We start from the raw sequence: 13,150 nt of genomic DNA, 5'->3' as shown, positions 1-13,150 counted from the left end.
GTAGGGCGGGGCCAAAAGACAAACACGGCACAACAGAAAGAAGTGCGAGTATGTCTGCGTTTTATTTTTACTCGATCGAGACACGTCCCATCCACCTTTTAAAGGATGACATTCACGTATGAAATTAAAAGCGACAATATTCTAACACGTTACACGCTATGACATGGTAAAATGTCTACAAACATAAAGCAAAAATGCAATTGTCGATTAAAAAATATATTTAAAATACTGCATAGCTGCATAGTCGATAGCATGAAGTTGCCTTCTCCATTTTACCTGCATTTTCCCTAGGGCAGTCATATTTTGCTACATGGGATGGCATCTACAGGTTGCATCTACTGTTGGGTGCTCTGCTTAACTCATCAGCATAGAGCAACATCACAAGCGACCGTTACAATTAAGAATATAAAATTTTCAGTGTTTAAAATGATACATAATGCTTTAATAGGGAAAAGGCAACAACAAACCAGACTCCACTTTGGGCTTTCCACAGGAGCAGAGCAGGGTCATGCATCCTGTCTGACCTCTGCAGCCTGCTGGTGCCCAGAGGACGAGGACAGAAATGGCAGAGCCTCGGTTTAAGACAATTTTACATAAAAGCTCGAAATATATAATTATTATTCTTTCTTGTGTTATTGCTGCCTTTCAGAGGGAGATGAGCACTTGGGACAGGACAGCTATGAAGTGGCTCTTCAGGTAGTTTCATCAGCTATGCTACCTGTTCAAACATTTGTTGTGTACAGGGAATTAAATTTCATTTCAGAGTTGCAAGTCTCTGAGACTTGCACTCCATATTCTGAGTCTCTAGGGAGAACAACTTCCAGAAGGGTTAAATTTTCAAATTCTTAAAGCGTGCTTTCATGATGCATCTTAATCTATCAAGTTTAGTACATTGATTACATACACTGTATAAATTTAAACACCGTCTCCTGACTTACATAAAACAGACATTTTTTTCAAGCTGTAGAACAATTGCCTTTAAATATGGATCTTCTGCCCAGTTAACTCTGCTTCCAATTATGATGTTCTATAAGAAAGAAAGATTATCAGTTAAAAAAAGCCTTCAAAAAGGATTATTCCTAGTAAAATATCTCAAAAGCTCTGTTTTTTAATTTTTAATTTGGAAGTCCTTGAAATTCACAGCAGTGTTTGAAGTAGGCAGGATGGGGGAAAGAGGAGAAAGGGAAGTATCGTTTTAGATCCTATTGTCAATACATAGGCAAAAAAAAAAAAAAAAGGCGGTGCTTTGAATTTCCTAGAGGTGCTTGCACGCCATCTCTATTTTAAACACAGGAATTTAGAGGACTTTTTTTTTCTTTTTTTTAAACACATGACATAAGGTTTGCCTCAAACACAAGGTAACACAGTTAACATTCTCAGCCCTGCCATTCTGGATTGAAAATGGGAATTATTAAATTTAACCAAAGAAGATTTGCTCTACTTAGGGCTCAGAAGATTTCAGGAATACAAAACCAGAAGATAATTCTAGGAATCTAATCTAAAACCCACGAAAATGTTTAATTTCTCATTCTCAATTTGAGATGCAACATTGTTATCATTGCAAACTAGTAGATATAGCATGCAATAAAAACATGTGGCTCTTTTTCTGTGCTTGAAATTCTTCTGATCATCCAAATTCACAGCATGGTTGTATCCTGTCTTCTACCTGAAGCCCTCCAACATGTTCTTTCTTTTCCCCAGTCTAAATTTTTAAAATAAACTTTGTGCACGCTTAACTGGGTTTTCATAACCCAGATAAACTCAGTTTGCAGATAAACTCAAGAGCACTGCAATTGCAATTTACTCTTCACTGTGCCTCCCATCTTTGTACCTAAGTCACTGATCTGTGGGGCCAGGTGAAGGAAGCCAGGACAAGTCACACAGTGAGAGGCAGAGTACCAGACTGCAGCATAGCGTACATGACCTTGAGTAGAGCCCCTCTGAGCACAGGATGCTGCAGGAGGCCCTTCCATCCTATCCCAAATCATGAGGTTTTCTTCCTCGCTTTGCGTGACTCCACGTTCCAGATGACCTGCCAGCCATCTGCACAGATACAGACTAGTCAGCAGCATCTGATACTGGGTAACCAAAAGGTTGAAGGCTACGCTGCTGAAAGTATTTGGAGACTGGCCGTGCCTGCATGCCACGGCTTTCACAAGGCTGCAGTGGGTGATACAAACAGAGAAGCGCATGCGGTCAGAAGGGGCAGACTGAGGAGCAGCAGTCTGGCTCACTGGTATCATGGGATTAAGACCTACTTATTTTTCCTAACCATGAGATGGGGGAACTGATTTGGGGGGGGGGGGGGGGGTAGTGGTGTAGGGGTAACTCTCAGTGTAAGGAAATACAGCCACTGCTGTGACAGACATTCTCTGGGAAAATGCATTATTTTTGTACCTTTAAGGGAACAAAGGATTAAAGACAGATTGATAGACCATCTCTAAACTCCATAAATAATTATTCTGAAGAAGTTTGTGACAATTTCATGCTTTTAGCCTTTAAAGCAATAACGTTTTTCTTTCATACAGCAGTTTTTCCATTACCATCATTACTTAAAGTTTTTAGAAAACACAATTTTGTTTGAAATTACATTTACCATACACTATGTTATCTTGACTGTAATGCAAAACTGCAAACTTGCTTCTAAAAGCTGCAACACATTACCTGGAATACATTTTGAATTACTGTAGTCATCTCTCTTTCTTTTTGTAAGTTATTACGTAAATTCTCCAGCTTCTCGCTCACTTTCATACTTGCTCGTTCCTCCTTTTGCATTTTCATTATGGTATGAATTTGCAGTAGTTTCTGTCCTCCGGCTTTTTTTAGTGCTGTTCCATTATTAGGAAATGAAGCGTTCATAAGTAGTTAGGTGAGCAGTAGAACTAAAGATACGCTTTTTTCCTCACAGACATCTAAGGCACTTCTACTGCAATAACCCTAACTTCACACTCTATCCCTTCCCTCCAATATACCTCAAGATACTCCTTTCACACAGGAGGCAACATGTGCTGTGGCTACCTGGTATCAAAGTAGCCACATCAATTGGTTCCCTAGCTGCTAGCAAAACAGAAAGTACTTTGTATGCTCTCTGCATTTCCATCAGACACAGACCGTAATTTGAACATCTGTCCTACACCCCGTCTTCGGTTGTCACAACTTTTATAGTCAGAGATGTTTAAGACCCTTTCCCCTTTTTCAAATTTTATTGAAACCAAATTCTGAAGTTGTACAAGGAACATAGGAACAACACCAGTGAATATTACTAGTTTTTTTGTAGGAAACCAGGCTAAAAACTAGACTGAATAAAACCATTTAGGGACAGTTCATACATTGAAAGAATGCTGACACAGCATTCCTTCCCTTATTTCCAAAAATATTAGGGATGTTCATTTTTCCTAGGAAGACAGATACTTTGTTGTGTTTGTTCATAACTGTCAACATATACACCAATTCCTACCCATGAAACAAACAACAGTTGTTAAAACTGTTGGCAAACCTGGTCAAAAAACGTATTTACCTTATTAAGTTCTGAAAATTGACTTCACATCTAAATTTGACCCACTCTAACAAGCCTACTGAATACCAACATATATACTATTACAAGAGTTCTTTGTAAGTAAACCCCCTCCCCTATTCTGCAAACATTTCATAAAGGTGCAGTCTGACAAAAAAAATCCTTTAGGTGTTGTAGGACTGATTTAAATTACTAAATTATGCGTAACTTTCTGGGGAGCTTACACTAAATAATAAAATGCTACCACGTTCTTTTTGAGTATCTTCTTGCATCTCTCATTCTAACGTGTCAGTCTCATGCTCAGGTAGACAACACACCAGCTCATTTTTACAGTACTTCCTACTCTTTTCAGAATTTTTATAACTATGTTGAGAATTTTGCAGTTACTTCAGATATAAATTAATATTGCTACAAGAAGAACTTTAAAATATGAACTGTACATTCAAATACAAAACAAAGTCAATATAGGTAACACACTTACAGAATCTTTTCCTTTTAATGTCAATCAATTTCTGTTCCTTCTCCCGTGCTTGCTAAAAGAAAAAAAAAAAAAAAAGTATTTCCTAGACTCTTGGCTCCAAAAAATATTGAAAGATGCTAATTCAATCCACAAAAGCAGTTAAGGGCAGCTCGAGAAGTAGACTTTCTTACATACTCACTTTAAGTAATCATTTCAGTAATTTTAACACCAATAGAAACCGCACCCTTTGGGCCACATATTTAGCTTCAAATGACTTGTGCAATCCATTTACTTTCAAATTGCGCTCCTGCCCATGTTGAGGTTGGTAGACCCGCACAACTGCAACTGAAGCTACAACTGCCTCTTACCTGCTGATATTCAATTACTGCCTTGCTGAGCGTTACTATGTGTTGCATAGTTTCCATGATGAGTCTAAGGAAGGAAATACAGTTGCATACCTTAAGACCATCATTATGAGTCAACAGCATAAATGTTTTGATCAAGGTTATGTGGGTTAGACAAAAAATCCGCATTTCCTCTAATAGCAAAATAAAGCATACTTTTTTTTTTTTATTTTTTACAAACTGCAGCCCTTCTTTTTTACAGTTATTATAGTAAGTATTGTTGTAGGGGCCAAATTGTCTCCTTATTTCCCACTCAATTTCCTTAATGTTTCAGTTAAGCCTGTGTAACATTTCAAATGATAGAGCTTGGAAGGCATCAAGGAAGCCTAGCCCCCTGAGAAGGGCTAACAATTGGAGCTCCTGAATTCTGGCGCGTGGCAGGGACATCATGGAGATGCAATGTTTTCAGCTGTATTTCTGACAGAAATTAAATTTCTCATATTACACTTCATATGCGTGCATCCGTTAATATTGCGCAGGAAATTAAAAGCTAATTTTAAACCTGTTTGAAACTTTCAGTTCTTTTTCGAAGACATTAAGCTCTTACACAATTAATTAATGAAGGCAGCAAAGCAGAGGCAAGGCTCTGTTACAAAACTGTAATAGGTGCTCAGCAATTATAAATGCAGGTTAACTCATGCATTAAAGACACAAAACTGTTAACTACAAACAGTTCTCACTAGCGAATAAAAAATTATGATCTCTGTAATTAAATTCTGGTTAATTCAGAGCCCAAATGTAAATCCACCCTGGGTATAAGAGGTCTGATCATGCTGATTCTAGCCAGAAAGCAGACTGTCTATCATTTAGTCAAAACTAGAAGAAGGAAGCTTGCTTTTAAAAAAGGTGCAATGAAGTAATGTAGAAACATGTCACATTAAACTGTGTAAAGTCCATTCCTTTCTAGCCACCCTTTCCCCAAGAACACCTTACCGAGAGTCATTATCATTTTGCTTCACTTTGTTTCTCAGGGCAACCATAAACTGCATCCTGCATAGTGTGGGAAAGAAACATATAACTGATGAGAACTGATAAGAAACTGACAGAAATAGATTTAGATAAATAACGGGAGAGATATTTCCAAGGTTCCATTTATGCCCACTTTCACATTGGAATTACATATATAAAATACTCAGTACCTTTCAAATATCACACTTCTTAAATAACGGGGCTTAACTCAGGACAAGAAAGGCATATCAATGGTTATTTGTGAGAGTGACAACTGCCTTCTCTCCTGCCAAACATACTTGGACACCATTAATCCCAGAGTCTGCAGAAGGGAAGCTGGGCAAAGGCGGGAATTCAAATGAACAGCCATGTAACACAGGAGAGACACATAACACCTATCAACTTCTACTTTATCATACGCATTTGTAAAATACTGCCAAGAAATATGTTTACTGATTTACACAGTCAGACTTTCACAATTTTGCAGGAACTTTTGGGTTTACACGTTTCAACTTGTAATTTTTTTTTTGTTGTTCCCTGTGGTATCTCCATCAACATTCCTACTGGTTCAATGGTACTAAAATCTCTCATGTTTGTAACACACACCATCTCACTTTCACATCCTGTTTTAATCAGAAGGATGTATATGTGCATGTTTGTGTGCACACATAAACAAACAGAAAACCTCCAAATAAACAGGAAGAAAATTCTACCTTTGCAATGCTAGCGTCTTGTTCTGAAAAGAGACTTTTATTTCCTCCATATCTCTTTCCAAATTTTGTTTGGCACTGAAAGAAATAAAAATCATCAACAGTGTGAAGACAACAAAAAATTTAAAAGCAATATCACATTTTTAACTTGCTCTCTACATGTCTAAAGTAAGAGTTTTTCCTGTAAACCACAAATTATTAAGGCCAGGAGTATTTCAGCATGCGGAACTATATTAGTGAATTCTAGCCACCACAAGAAGGACCGCAAATTTAGAAGCCACATCAGATACAAAACTACATTAGGAGACGGAGTAAAATATTTCTTCCCCATATTTTCTCTTAATTTCCTTTATTTTCACCAGACTCCTGCAAAGTACTGATCATTAATGCAGAGATTTACTAAGAATGAGTAACTAGAAGAGAACCTCCAAGTTCAGTTCTCCTGAACTTTATTTTAAAATACATCAAAAGTTTTAAATTATCCAATGACATACTTATTGATAAACTTTTCTTCAGTGGTGTGATCCAGGTAACTTTCTTGACCTGCAAAGAAAGAACGTCACTAAAAAAAGCACAACAGAGACTTTTTAATACAATCTGCAAAGCATAAAGGTTAAGCAGTTTGATGGCTATACTAACAAGGTATTTCTTATTCCTACCTCCACACCTTACCATCTCTTCCACTGTTAGTGGGACCACACTATCAATCAGCTGTATCAGAGAAACAATTAGGCTTTAAAATATTTCCATTTAGCACTTTTTAGACATGCCAGAGCTGGCTCACAGCATTGCTCTACATATGCAGCTGCCTGGTTCGGTAGAAGAGGATGTAAATAAAGGAAACACAATGGGAACAAGAAGAAACACCTTAAATCAGCATTGCTGCCAAACACTTTGGCAGACTTTTGGTAAGGCTTCAGCCCCAGGGATCAGATTCCCCAGACCCGTCCTCAGGCGTCGGAGCGTTGGAGGGGTCTGCAGCGAAAGCCAAGAGGAAGGAAAGGGCACTGGGCAGTAATCACGCGGCGGTTTTGTAAGCGTTCAAACACGTCTCCGAGAGCTCTCCAGAAAACGCAGTCAGATGCTCAGCCAAGAAAAGCACGTCGTTGTTATAACGAGCACTTTTGATAAGTAATTTTAAAAAATACCTATATTAGCCGTGTCACATTCTTCATTACCGTAACATCGCACTAAGAAGAAGCAGAGAGGTAGCTGGAGGAAGTCCAGCTAGCTGGAGGGAGCAGGGCTGAGCTTACCGGCATGAAACGCAGTGCTGTACTCCGTGAGCTGCTGCTTCATCAGGTCCCTCAGGCTGCAGCAGAAGCAAAGCGACAACGGTCAGACCCCGCGCCGCGGCCCCGGGCGGCAGCGGCTGGGGGGGCCCCGCCGCAGCCACCGCCCCTCGCGCCCACCCCGGCCTGCTCGGAGCCCCCGGCGGCTCCCCGGCCCCCGGCGCTGACCGGAGCAGCATGAGGACGTCCGCCTCCGCCACCGACCGGCCCTCGGCCGCCACCGCCACGGCGCCCGGCTCCGCCCGCAGCAGCTCCATGCCCGCGCCTTCAAACGTCCCGCGCGCGCCCCTCAGCAGCGCAGCCGGCGGTTGCTTCTGCCTGGCGGGGCGGGGCTCGCCAGCGGCCCGCGCGCTCCTGGCCAGTCATGGGCCTCTTCTTCTGTATCGGCGTTTCGGCGCTCGGCCGCCAGGCGAGGCGGGCGGGGCCGGGCCGGGCCGAGGCGGGCGCGCTGCGGGCGGCACCGGGCGGTGCGGCAGCCCCGGCCCGGCGCAAGCCGAAGGGCGCTTGCTCGTTGCTGAGCTCCTTCCCCGCCCAAGCCCTCCCAGTAGGAGCCCTTCACCCGTGGTGGGCACGAGAAGGGACCAAGGCAGCCCCTTCTCCAGGTATTGCTCGGATAATTAACAGGAGGAGGGCAGGAGTACAGTTAAACGAGGGGTAGGCAAAGACCAATTACCCCTTCTACGTGAAGGCAGATGCAGCTCTCTGACCCGTGTTCTCCTGGAGGTAGAGTTGATCTAGCTAAGTTATTAAAAAAATATACCACAATAAATAAATACTAAGTTAATAGAACTGCACTTTGACTTGACTAACCTGGCAGATGCTATCTCTGCCACCACATTAGCAGAGCCTGCACCAACACTCCTGCCTCTGCTCACCGCCTCTGCAGAGATGCCTCAGCTGTACGAGGAAGTCAACTGTACTACCACAAAGAACTCCAGGAAAAGGCAAAAAGACTTTTAATAAAAGCCCCAAACACCCAAATTAGATACATTATATACACAGTGGCACATAGTGCCGGTCTTCTGCTGTAGTTCACACAGGAGTTACGACTTCTTAATCAGCGGTTGTGCTAGATTCCATATGATGGGAGAGTCCAGCAGTGCAATGGTGCTTATCCTGGCATTTTTGCTGCTGGCATATTTGTTCTTGATTGCCTACAGAGAGAGAGATAAGTTTGATTAATTAAGTTTACCCTGTTCTTAAACGTACACTATTCCAGTTCACCCAAGGCTTGGTGGTCAAGCCAAGCCCATTCTAGCACACAATATCAGTTCATGGCTGGCTCATGCCACTTTGGCAAGATAGAGATCCTCAGCTGAAGTGAGCAGGTCTCATCCAAGTCTGACAGCAGTGGCTCAGCTAAGCCAGCTTCAGAGCACCATGTATTGACTCTTAACCACACATGATCCCCACCTGCATTGTAAGATTCTTACCGTCAGCGTGGTAACACCCTCGTTCACAAGAATTACGTTCTTTGCTATGTGCTGCATAGCTGGGAGAAGGTCACTCTCAGTGTAAGACGTGTAGTGTTGCAGAGTTGACGTCTGAAAGGAAGGGAAGTCATTAGACAAGCCTACTAGCACAACCCGAGTACACGGGGTTCTTTGTCTTCTGTTTAGCTTGGGCAATTGCTGTCTCTTGTCTCACAGGGGAGGGTTAACAGTTACTGCCCTAACTTCTGTCCCCTTGTAATGGACCATGGGGAGACAAGAACATGCTGAGATACCACGGGGGAAGCCGAAGGCATGCACTTGGCCCAGAGTGGCCTTTTAAGCTGGTGCACAGGCACACCAAGTCCCAAACTAGGAAGTGGTCTGACAAGCATGACTTACCCACTCACATCCATTGAGGAGTTTCAGAGCCAAACAGGAAGCAGCCGCTGCAGTCTTGGATGGAGGGAAGTGAACCATATCATAGTCCACAATGGACAGCTCCATCAGGTACTTGGCCAGAACATGCTGTTCCAAGTCCACCTGCAGTAAGTCAGAGCTGAGTATTGGCCATCTCCAAGGCAAGATCATCCTGTCAAGCCTTTGCTTAGTCAAGCAGGAAGAAATACTTCCCTCAGCAAATATTTTCAGAGCTATAGGCTTGAAATTCAAGCAGCTTAATCACAGAGCAGTTCTGAGCTGTAATTAAGGTGCTCATAGTCTAGGATCACTCCTTTCAGTGGCAGTCTAGCAGTCACCTGCAGTACTAGGCAGGCATTTCAACTGGTTCTGGGTGGGTTAGGCTCACATGGCTGAAAGCAGACAAACAAGACCTGTATCTCCATGTGAGACAGGTCTCAAATGGGCTCAGTTGCTAAACTGTTGCAGCACTCAAAAGTTTTGAACCATTTTAACAAGCTGCCACAGTTGAGTATCACATTTTCCAGATGCTGCTCACAGTAAGACCCGTTCTCAGCATTACCTCTGCAATCTTTGAAGCCCTCCTTAGGAAGTGTGGAGGGAGAGGGCGACTCAGACCAAAGTCCAGGGCTCGCAGGATCTTCATCTCCATCTGGCAGATTTGGAACTTTGTGTAAGTGTTATCAGTCACATAGGCAAAGTCTCCAATATGTGGGGGAAACATCTCTTCGTATTTGCTGGCAATAAACATAGCTGTGACACCAACCAGCTGCAACATCTTCTTGGAAACGGCATTGTCCTGTAGTAAGCAGCAGTAGAGATTGATCTGAATGACCTGGCTCAGAACACGGCTTTTCAAGGCAGGCAATGCAAGGTTTGTTCTATGGCAGGGTGTTCATACTGGCATATACAGAATAACTGTACATCATCTGTTACCTCTGTTGGCTTTGTTACCTCTATTAGAAGGCTTTGAGATCAAATTGGGGAGAGGAGTAAGCAGTTTTGATATATCAAGTCACTGTTCATAGCTGAGAGGGTTATCTGGTGCATACAATCCAACATGAAATGCCCTTTGGTGGTCAATTGTACTTTGTTAAGGCTAACATGTCTAACCATGTATGGTGTTACTGATCAGTGTTCGTTGTGCTTTAGCTTAGGGGAAAAGCATCGCCTGACTCAGGGCAAGAGACACTCACCTGCAGGAAGCGATCAATGATAGCAACTGCCAGGTACAAGGTCTCCTGCTGGAGTCTGAATTTTATCTGTACTTGCACAAGCCAGTCTATTAGTATGGCACGCATGTTCCCATTGATTTCCCGGTCGACCAGGTATTTGGGTCTGACAGGTTGATTTTCCTGCGTGGAAGGAATAGGGTTAACAGATCTACTGACTTAGCTGAAGCATTTGCAATGCCTAGCCTCTGTTGCATCTTAAGGCTTATCAAGGAGTTCAGTACAGGTATAGGCCACAGGTGTAGGCCACGGGGCACAAGGTTTCTTTGTTTACTAGAGATGGGCTAGAAAGGGCATGGTCCTAGTACCACAAGTTGATTGGTCTAACAACCAGCACCTGTTTATGTTATCAGCTCAGTTTAATCTTGTATTTTAAGTTGAGGGGTCACTTAGTGCCTCAGGAGAATCCACAGGTGAAAAAGTGAATATGAGCTCCAAGCCACGCCTAGAGTGACAGGTTCACTGTAAGTGTGAGCAGATGCCCCCTGCAGTTCTGACCTACTCCTACCAACCTCAAGGTCTCTCAGATAGGTGTAGATGTCCTTCACATAGTCGCTGCAGAGGTTTGGGTCAGCACTATCTTCTGCATCTACATCTTCCACATCAAGCAAGACATCAGAAAAAGCCTGACACAGCATGTCCTCTGATGGGGCACATCCAGATGTCTCCATGGGGGTTGGAGACTGAGGCTTCAACTACAAGGAAATTCGGGATCAGTGTGGGCAGCACCTTCCTCCACAGCCCAGCGTGGGCCAAGCTGCACCCAGCAACCCTGCCGTGCAGGAGCGCTGCAGGAGCTTACGACCCCTATTTCAGGGCACCGAGTGAGGCCGTGCCCCCCCCGCGCAGCCCAGACCAGGGCTGGGGAGGGGGCACACGGCCCCAGGGAGGCCGCGGGTGGGCAGTACCTGGGCGGGCTCCGGCTGGGGCTCCGGGACTGGCGGCGGCACCTCCTCCTTGGCAGCGGCCTTCAGCGTCCTCCTGGTAGTCACCTTCTCCAGGGTGGCGGCGAGCACGGGTCTGGCGCCCGGCTCTCGCCCGCAGCCCCCCTGCACCGCCGCCTTCTTGGTGGCAGCCCGCGTCCTCGGCTCAGCGACGCGGTTGCCGATGTCCCCCAGGGCGGTGCGGGTGCGCAGCCCCATCCTGGGGGCCGCCACCGCCGCCCCGCGCTTGGCGACAGGCAGCAGGCTGGTCTTCATCGCGGCGTCGGCCGCCGCTCGAGTGTGCTGCGGGGAGAGCAGGGCGCGGTCAGCGGCGCCGTGCCGGGGGGACAGCGGGCCTGCGCGCTGCACCCCACGAGCGGGAACGCTGGCGGGGCGGGGATGGAGATCGCACGGCTGCACCCCCGAAACGGGAGAGCTGGAGGAGGGGAACCGGGGGAGGGCTGCACGGCCGCACACCTCCGAGGCTGGAGGGTTACAGGTGCCGACCCCGGGGGTTGCACGGCTGCCCGCTCCCCCCCAGCCTGATGATTTAAGGGGAGCCGGGGAGAACCGAGGGAGTGCCCCGGGAGGAGGGGCGTGCACACACACCACCACCCTCCCCACCGAGAAACCGGGGTGAGCGGAGGGGCTCAGGAGGGCTGCCCCGCCGCACCCCTCTCTGCCCGCGAAGCTAGAGGTTTCTGGGCGGGGGGAAGGGAAGCGGGGAGCAGGACGCGGTAGGGCCGCACGGCCGCCGCCCACCCCCCCAGGTCAGGTCGAGCAGCCAGCCCCCACCTGCGGCGCGACTCCCCGCTCTCATCCCTCACCCTCTCCCCTACGTGCCGGCCGGGCCCGTCCCGCACCTACCTTGGTAACCCGGAGCGCCATGGCGGAGCAGCAGCGGCGGAAGCGGAGCAGGGGGCTCAGCCCAACCGCCGCGGGTTTAAACCTCGCAACGCCGCCGCTCATTGGCCGCCCGCTGCCTCCCTATTGGCTGCCGGCGGCCCCGCCCCAATGCGTTACCGTGGCGACCGGCCACGGGCATTCGAAAGAGGGGCGGGGCGCGAGGGCCACTCGTGTGCGCCCCGGAGCCGGTTTCGGGCTCCTTCCCCAGGGGGTCCCGGCCCCCACGGGAGCGGGTGCACCGCCGGCGGAGCGTGTCCTGGGGGCCACAGGGACACCCGGGCCGCGCGGGGGGCGTAGGTAGGGCGGCAGCCGTAGGCAGGGCGGCAGGCGTGCGGGAAACCGCACGTTTAACGGCGAGCTTCCGCTGGCGCTTCCCTCATCGGCACCGCAGCGGGCTGCCGCCGACCGGCGACGCCCAGGGCGGGGTCTCCGGACAAGAGACGTGCCCAAGAAATGCCCGCGAAATGCCCAGGAAATTCGTTTCTGAAGCGTGTTCTCAAGCTGCCCGGCTCCAGTCAGCTCCTGCGCAAGCAGCTGGAGAGGGAACCAGAGCCCTCCGTTTACGCAGGCCTCTTCCTAACACACGTCCCTGTTTCTGAAAAGAGCTAAAATCCCCAAAGACAAAAAGAAATGCTGTAAATATCTTGGTTACTCAACTCTAATGACTAAAGACTAGTCTAAAGACTACCGACTTCCTCCAATGACCACCTAAGGACTCAAGGACGCATGCGTCAGAGACATTTACATATATTAATGCGTTCCAAGAAATCTCATGTTTATATAAATTAATCTTATGAATATGTATGAATTTGCAACATATACTCTCTGCTATCTTGCTTGTTTGTCGGAGCGCTTACTGTGGAGCGATCCCCAGTGCTGCCCAGCGCTGTAATAAAGGATGCCTGCTTAAC

General features: G+C 46.6%; 2 protein-coding genes across 3 annotated transcripts; both read right to left on the bottom strand.

Annotated features, from left to right (window-relative positions):
* Window positions 1–49: 49 nt before the first annotated feature.
* CENPH (centromere protein H) lies at window positions 50–8,267 on the bottom strand. 2 transcript variants are annotated; one of them, XM_072860028.1, is made up of 9 exons: window positions 8,139–8,267; window positions 7,293–7,348; window positions 6,531–6,579; window positions 6,040–6,114; window positions 5,312–5,368; window positions 4,343–4,406; window positions 3,996–4,047; window positions 2,665–2,828; window positions 50–1,027 (listed from the first exon to the last, which is right to left on the bottom strand). In XM_072860028.1, exons 2-9 carry the CDS (start codon window positions 7,333–7,335, stop codon window positions 935–937), a joined length of 597 nt encoding a protein of 198 aa, XP_072716129.1. In that variant the 5' UTR covers window positions 7,336–7,348; window positions 8,139–8,267; the 3' UTR covers window positions 50–934. The 2 variants fall into 2 exon arrangements, with proteins under 2 accessions (XP_072716129.1, XP_072716128.1); XM_072860027.1 differs by lacking the exon at window positions 8,139–8,267 and adding an exon at window positions 7,497–7,669.
* Window positions 8,262–12,331, bottom strand: CCNB1 (cyclin B1). The gene is made up of 8 exons (XM_072860026.1): window positions 12,201–12,331; window positions 11,319–11,636; window positions 10,923–11,105; window positions 10,375–10,533; window positions 9,741–9,977; window positions 9,161–9,301; window positions 8,762–8,872; window positions 8,262–8,482 (listed from the first exon to the last, which is right to left on the bottom strand). The coding sequence occupies exons 1-8, from the start codon at window positions 12,300–12,302 to the stop codon at window positions 8,372–8,374; spliced, it is 1,362 nt and encodes a 453-aa protein (XP_072716127.1). The 5' UTR covers window positions 12,303–12,331; the 3' UTR covers window positions 8,262–8,371.
* Between the last annotated feature and the right edge of the window lie 819 nt (window positions 12,332–13,150).

This window comes from Ciconia boyciana, chromosome 4 (assembly GCF_034638445.1).
Source record: "Ciconia boyciana chromosome 4, ASM3463844v1, whole genome shotgun sequence".
Classification (NCBI taxonomy): domain Eukaryota; kingdom Metazoa; phylum Chordata; class Aves; order Ciconiiformes; family Ciconiidae; genus Ciconia; species Ciconia boyciana.
The sequence above is the reverse complement of the archived record's forward strand: the minus strand, read 5'-3'. Positions and strand labels throughout refer to the sequence as shown.

What these genes read in the sequence shown, in the direction of transcription:
- CENPH (XM_072860027.1), bottom strand. Translation starts at nt 7,585, where the DNA reads ATGGAGCTGCTGCGGGCGGAGCCGGGCGCCGTGGCGGTGGCGGCCGAG. An exon ending in GACGTCCTCATGCTGCTCCG is followed by an intron (nt 7,349 to 7,496) that starts GTCAGCGCCGGG and finishes CTTCTGCTGCAG; the next exon opens with CCTGAGGGACCTGATGAAGC. An exon ending in CAAAATGATAATGACTCTCG is followed by an intron (nt 4,407 to 5,311) that starts GTAAGGTGTTCT and finishes TTCCTTCCTTAG; the next exon opens with ACTCATCATGGAAACTATGC.
- CCNB1 (XM_072860026.1), bottom strand. Translation starts at nt 12,302, where the DNA reads ATGAGCGGCGGCGTTGCGAGGTTTAAACCCGCGGCGGTTGGGCTGAGC. An exon ending in TCATTGATCGCTTCCTGCAG is followed by an intron (nt 9,978 to 10,374) that starts GTGAGTGTCTCT and finishes TGCTTACTACAG; the next exon opens with GACAATGCCGTTTCCAAGAA. An exon ending in AGGGTGTTACCACGCTGACG is followed by an intron (nt 8,483 to 8,761) that starts GTAAGAATCTTA and finishes CTCTCTCTGTAG; the next exon opens with GCAATCAAGAACAAATATGC.